The sequence below is a fragment of the Lithobates pipiens genome, unplaced genomic scaffold (assembly GCF_037356315.1).
Source record: "Lithobates pipiens isolate NorthernLeopardFrog02 unplaced genomic scaffold, aLitPip1_a1.2 Scaffold_18, whole genome shotgun sequence".
In the NCBI taxonomy this organism is placed as follows: Eukaryota; Metazoa; Chordata; class Amphibia; order Anura; family Ranidae; genus Lithobates; species Lithobates pipiens.
This window is the reverse complement of record NW_027507758.1, coordinates 232,464,274-232,471,397: the sequence shown is the minus strand read 5'-3', so window position 1 is coordinate 232,471,397 and position 7,124 is coordinate 232,464,274. Positions and strand designations below refer to the sequence as shown.

Genomic DNA, 7,124 nt, shown 5'->3' with positions numbered 1-7,124 from the left:
CGTTAAACCTTACAGGCTTCTCTCATGTTCTGAAATTGCTTATTCTAATTTCACTGCACACTGTGAGCTTCTCACAGTGTGCATTAGAGACCTCAGCAAGCCAGATATCTTGGCTGTAGGGTCCTCGGCATCAACTAGCCTTTTCCTCCCTTCCTCCCGTGTTCCATAGTAGGCCATGTTAAATCGACTGTAATGCAAAAAGCACTAAAACTGCGTAGGTGTGAATCAGGCCTTAGCCTTATTGTGGCCCATCCCTTATAGTCATTAAATTTCAGTTATTTCAATCATGGACTATCAGCATAACGTGGTCATTGCCTAGGGCAGTCTGCATGGAAATGCAGCTTTCCTAGCTACATCCACTTCACGGCACTGAATGATCAGGAAAAACCCCACAGGCTGGTTGTACAGAAGTCGATTGGTAAATAAACTTCTGTTCTGTACAACCAGGGTACCCATCCCTGCTGAACTGGCTGAATTTCAAATCACGTATAGCTGGCTTTAGTATATATGTAAATGTCAGTATAACAAAAAGAAATTAATATTCTGAATATTTTAGCATGTTTTAATGGCATATAGTTTAAGCAGTTTATTTTCACAATAGTGGACCTTATTAAAGGTGCTTATTCTGTGGCTTTAGTGCACTAACAATTTATAATAACAACATGAATCCACATCTCATACCTTTTTTTAGAACCAACTTACCCTAAGGGAGATCAAGGAGGATCTACACGGCGAAGTTGGGAACTTCAGACTCTGATTAGTCAGACCAGAGGTAAAGGTACAGATCAGCTCTTTAAAAAGGATTGTCAATCCCACAGTGATTTTTTTTTTCTTTTTTTTTTTCTTTATCTCTTTCCCGTTTTGGTGGGTTATCCTTGAATTACATATTTACAAGGTTGGTGGATCCAGTGTTGTCTTGTTTGCAATCCGCTTGCAGGCTAGGGTCCTGTGCTGCCATCTTTTTTTTTTAGCTACGTCAACAGGGACCACCATCTCTTACAGGTTCTTGCTGATTACGCACATGCACTGCAAGCGTCATCAGGGGGCTGTTTTTGAAGAGCCAGCTTGGAACCCTGATCAGTACGTGATCTTATACATTGCTATACAAGGATACCAGTCCTTGGAACCAGGAGGATGTCTATGGTACTGCTCCACTTCCACCACTCAGGCCTGGAAACTACTTCATGGGCAGAAGGTCACTTGCTCCCAATATGCAAAATGACCAGATGTTTACAAGGGCTCTGATAAATTGAGTTTTCTCTTTCGTTCATTGACACAGCTCCTTTAAATCTTGACCTTAGAGTTATCACGCCACCTTCAGGAGAGGACTAGGCGGAACATGTAAAAACAGTAAGACTGCACTGCACTGCCCAGGGGGCCTGTTCCACTGGCTGTAATCCCCTCACCCTGCTTCTTGCAGCTCAGTTTTTTTTTCTGCCTAATGTAGAAGAACCTGGCCCCCTGAGGGGGACCATTACTCCTGGGAATTTTTTCATTTTTTTTCTGAAATTTTGATCCTGTGATCTACAATCAACAGCCGGGCTGAGTGACAGGCAGGATAATATAGATCCTTGTAGTCTCCCCAGCCTGGCCATCGAGTGTGAGCAGACCCTAGCTATGCGCTGGGTCGGCCATGACATGCCCCTTCTGCTCCAGGAGCTGCCGGTGGGCTATATCACCCGGGGCACACATATGACCGTGTCATAGTGTGCCGTGGCCAACAGCCACCCCATACTGCTCGGGTGATGGGTCTGCGGTGGAATGCGTCCAGCAGTCCTGACAGGAAGGGTAAGTATGGCTTCCCCTGCCTCGGCAGGTTTGAGCAGCTGGGCATTCCCTGGGAGGTCGACTAGGGGGTCTCTCACTCTCCATTTCCTCTCTCCCTATCCCTCATTCCCTCCTCCCCCTGCTGGTGCCGTGGTGTATGTTCCTGACCGGGGGTCCTCCGGGCCTTGGTGGGGGGGTGCACTGGCTGTCAGGGTCCGCTCTTTCTATCCTTGCTTTTTTCCTGTCACAGTGTGGTATTCAGGCTATTTGCCGTGAGGGGAGGCCGCCACCATTTTGCTGAGGCTGCAGCCATTTTCCTGTAGCCTTATGCAGTGTATATGCTGTCAGACATTTTCTAGAAGGTTCGGCTACCATTTTATTGTTGATTTTTTTTGATAGAGCGGCCGACTCTCAGGTGGGGGGGCCGCCTCCGGGTGTTTGCAGCTCAATGGACCTCCCTGCTGTCCAAACAATGGGTCCGCGAACTGGTTTCATGGGGATACAAGATAGTTTCTTTCTTGTCCACCAAACAGATTCTTTTCTTCCAACCTTTGTCTGCTTCGGGTTCATCGGGAAGCCTTGTTCGGGGCAGTACAGGACCTGCTGCTGCGCGGGGTGATAGCACCTGTACCGACGCTGGTTTCAGGGATTCTGCTCCAATCTGCTTGTAGTCCGAAAGAAGGAAGGGGACTTCCAATCCTGGACCTCAAGGCCCTCAACAGCTTTGTGAAAGTGCAAAGGTTCAGGATGGAATCAGTTCGCTCCGTGGTCGCTGTACTCCATCAGGGGGACTCCCTGGCATCCTTGAATATCAAGGACACATACTTACATGTGCCCATATGCCTCACGCATCAGAGGTATCTGCAATTTGCAGTCGGGGAATGTTAAGGCATCGTGGAATCGCAATTGTGGGTTACCTAGAAGACCTCCTTCTGAGGGCAGCTTCCGCCTCAAAATTGAGGGAGGATGTAGAGACTCTCCGGGAGTTTGGCTGGGTACTGAACCTAAAATAAAGTCGGTGTTAGTGCCAACTCAATGCCTGGATTACCTGGGTTTACTGCTGGACTCCTCAGAAGTGAGAGTTTTTCTCCCTTCAGACAAGCTGCAGACTCTTCAAGCTGCGGTGAACCGCATGTGGTCGTCGCTGCCCTTCGGAATGCGTGTCCTGGGCCTCATGGTAGCCACTTTCGAAGTGGTACCGTATGCTCAATTTCACACTCCAGTCTTTCAGAAGGAGATTTTGTCAAGATGGGACAAATCTCCGTCATCTCTGGATTATCAAATTCGGGCGAGCCAGCTAGTCAGGGATTCCCTTCTTTGGTGGCTGAGGTTCATTTCTCTCCATTAGACTGTGATCACAACGGACGCAAGCCTGACCAGTTGGGGGGGGGGGGGGGGGAGTTTTGGGCGTACAGTCAGCCCAGGGCCTTTGGATGTGGGAAGAATCCCAACTGCCGATCATTGTGCTCAAGCTCCAGGTGATCAGGAGGTGCCTCTCCACATGGTCACGGAGGCTGCAGGGCCGTCCGGTCAGGATTCAGTCAGACAACGCCACGGCGGTTACGTATGTCACCCTTCAAGGAGGATCAAGGAACTCTGCTGCTGCATGGGAGGTCGCTCACATCCTACAGTGGGCAGAGTGGCACGTGCCGTCCCTGTCGGCCATATACATTCCGGGCGTGGAGAACTGGCAGGCGGACTACCTACTGTAAGTCATCAGATGCTGGACCAAGGGGAATGATCGCTGCATCCGGATGTATTCGGCTCATTTGCCTAAAGTGGGGCACACCAGATGTGTATCTCTTGGCCTCTTGGCTCAATCAGAAGGTGCAGAGGTTTGTGTCCAGGACAAGAGACCCCTGGGCGGACGCGTTGGTGGCTCCACGGGGGCATTATCGGCTGATTTATGCCTTCGCTCCACTAAAGCTCCTGCCATGTCTGCTACGCAGAGTGGAGGCCGAGGGAATTCCAGTAATTCTGATTGCCCCAGATTGGCCTCGGCAACCTTGGTACACTGACCTAGTATGACTGACTGGTGGCGGATATTCCTTGGCTGCTGCCGATGCGAGAGGACCCTCTATCGCTGCTTTACCATCACTGGTTTTAATGGCATGGCTGTTGAAAGCCAGGTACTAAGGGACCAAGGTCTGTCAGACTCAGTAATTTCCACTATGCTGAGGTCACGGAAGTCATCTTCTTGGAAGATTTACCATCGTGCATGGAAGGCTTACATCTCCATGTGTGAGGAGATGGGGTGGCGTCCGCACACATACTCAGTTTCTAGGATCCTGCAGTTTTTACAGCGAGGAGTGGATCAGAAACTTGCCTTAAGCACCATCAAGGGGCAGATATCAGCCTTGGCTGTCTTTTTCCAACATCTCTTGGCGACTCACTCATTGGTGAGTACATTTGTGTAAGGGGTGTGACACGTAGCCCCTCCGGTCCGACCACCGCTACCTCCGTGGGATCTGAATCTGGTGCTATTCGTTCTTCAGAAACCGCTGTTTGAAAATATTAGGGAGATTCACTTGTTGACTCTTTCTCAGAAAGTAGTCTTTCTATTGGCTATTACATCTGCCAGGAGGGTTTCTGAGTTGGTGGCCTTGTCCTGCAAGTCTCCCTACTTGGTCCTCCAAAAGGATAAGGCGGTGCTACGTCCGCAGCCCTCTTTTCTTCCAATTTTGGTTTTGGCCTTTCATCTAAATGAGGACATTGTGCTACCATCCCTATGTCCTAAGCCGACACATCTGAAAGAAGTTGCTTTACATTCCCTGGACGTTGTCCAGGCTCTACGGGTGTATTTGTCTGCTACCGCTCCTTTCTGGAGGTCACTCTGTTTTTCTCGGGGGCTGGTCCGAAAGAAAGGTCTGGCGGTCTCGTCGACTACCATCTCTTGGAGATTGTGGTTCAGGCCTATGCCTTAAAGGGACGGGTGCCACCTTTTCCTGTCATGGCTCATTCCACCAGGACCATTGGAATCTCCTGGGCTTTCCGACATCAAGCGTCTGTTTTCCAGGTGTGTAAGGCAGCGACTTGGTCATCCGTTCACATTTTCACAAAATTCTACAAAGTTGACGAAAGCGCATCTTTGGATGCTTGCTTTGACCCACAAGGTTTTGCTGGCGGCAGTGTAAGGTTGCAATTCACACTTTCATTAAGTTACAAGTTTGCTGTGAACGCATCTTTAGATGCATAAGTTGGCCGCAGCTTTTGATGGCGGCCATTTAAGGTGGCAACTTCTCTGTTTTGAAGAGTTCCTCTTGTTGTGGGTGAAGTTATTTCTTGCTGTTTCCAGCTCTTGTTTGTTGTTTTTTTTTTTTTTTTTTTTTTTTTTGTTTTTTGTTTGTTTTTTTGTTTTTTTTACACTGCTTGGAGACGTCCCTAAGGTCAAGATTTATAGAAGCTGTGTCCGTCAATGAATGAAAGCGAAAATGGGATTTTTGTACTCGCCGTAAAATCCTTTTCTCTGAAGTTCATTGACGGACACAGCACCCACCCCTCCTAGTTTTGTTTTTACTGCTTTTTGGCGAACTGAGCTGCAGGAAGCAGGGTTGAGGGGTTATAGCCAGTGGGACCGCCACTGTGCAGTCTTACTTTTTTTTTTTTACATGTTCTGCCTAGTCCTCTCCTGAAGGTGGCGTAGTAACCCAAAGGTCAAGATTTAAAGGAGCTGTGTTAGTCAATGAACTTCAGAGAAAAGGATTTTATGCTGCGTAAAAAAATCAAATTTTTTTTTTGGGGGGGGGGGGTGTTATTAACAGAACCTGTAATTTTTTTTTTCCTTGAAAGGGCAAAATGGCAAATTCTCTTTAAGGCTAATAGGCAAAATGCCCACAGCATTTATATACCTACATCACTCTGATATGCCCTAAGACAGACAAACTGGAAGCTTATTAGATCTACAATACAATTTTTATATTCAGTCAGTTGCTTAACATGTATAACTTTTTGGAGGCAGATTTGTACTTTGTTTTAGGAAACTTGCATTCTAAAGATCTGCTTTAAGGTACTATCTATCTATCTATCTATCATAAAATTGAAAAACTCAATATATTGGATACCTTATAATCATTTAACTAAATAGATTTGGATGTAGAACTTTTAAGGAAGTTTATTAGGTAAATGAACGGACATTAAACTGCCTAGATTATAGGACATGAGAGTGATGCAGGTGTAAATGCTGTGAGTGTTTGCGTGTAAACTTGCCTATGTCTCTTAGGCGGGTACAGTACTGTATGCATGTGTTCTCACCCTGCATAAGAATAGTTTTGAATATTTTTAAAATGAACTGGTAATGCAAATAAAAATATGTAAGGACAGTACTCAAGTGTGTTACATATTTGTAGATACAGCAACCCGACAACGCCCAATTGAAGCTGTTCAGAAATCTGTGAAGATATTTGAAGAAGATCGATACAGAGAGATGCGAAGGAAAAACATAATTGGCCAAGTCTGTGACACCCCTAAGTCCTATGACAATGTTATGCATGTTGGGCTTAGGAAGGTGACTTTTAAATGGCAGAGAGGCAATAAAATCGGTATGTTTTTGTGTTGATGTTTACATGTTAACAAATGTTTTTATTTCTCTACTTTTTATAAAATTATTTTTTTACAAAAAAAAAAACATTTAGAACAAGGTACTTCCACAATACTATGTTTGCAGTGCATGCTTTGTGTTCTAGTCATGTGTTGTTAGCTGCTCACTTTTTGACTGCCTTTGTCTATTTTAAAATCATGACCCTGTGTGAGCTACAAGGGGTAGGAGATTTTGACCTGCCTCTAACCAGAGTGTGTAAAATATTAGGAGGTCAAGTTATACAAGCTGTACAGGTTATTCACAGCATAGTAATACGGGACTCAACAGAAATGGTCATGGTATGTTGGCTGCAAGTAGTAAATGTGAAATATTTTATATGTAGTAAAAATGATTAAAATATCTTTGCTTTGAAAATGATCACAAAAAGTATACATTTCAAGTTTACCTGTTCTAGGAGAAATATGGGGGCTGCTATCATTGGCCTGTTTCTGATAATGCTAGATGCTATGCTGGCCTACTGGCTTTGGATCTTTATAGCCACTGACTTGGATCAACTGTGGAAAATGTTGAAGGAAAAAGTACTTATCCTGCATACTAGTGATTTTAATCATTGACCCAAAGCAAAAAGTCAGCATGAATTTATCACACACACAGATCCATATTCCTGTAAATCAAAACTCGTGCACTAAAAATATTTGTGCAACTGGGTAAAAAGAAAAACCATGGTGTTGCCTGTGTCATCCATTTATATTCTTAAAAATGTATCAATAGCTAAAACATTTGTAAACAATCCATTGCAGTTTGTAAATTATAAATTGGC

At 45.3% G+C, this 7,124-nt stretch overlaps 1 protein-coding gene across 8 annotated transcripts in view; it reads left to right on the top strand.

Annotated features, from left to right (window-relative positions):
- MAP3K4 (mitogen-activated protein kinase kinase kinase 4) overlaps positions 1 to 7,124 on the top strand; it is a 183,442-nt gene that overhangs the window by 152,157 nt on the left and 24,161 nt on the right. For 5 of the 8 annotated variants that reach the window (XM_077486665.1, XM_077486669.1, XM_077486664.1 and 2 more), the window contains 2 exons: positions 692 to 778; positions 6,114 to 6,305. In XM_077486665.1, coding sequence (XP_077342791.1) covers positions 692 to 778; positions 6,114 to 6,305 — 279 coding nt within the window. The remainder of the gene's footprint in view (positions 1 to 691; positions 779 to 6,113; positions 6,306 to 7,124) is intronic. The other 3 variants (XM_077486670.1, XM_077486668.1, XM_077486663.1) reach the window with 1 other exon arrangement.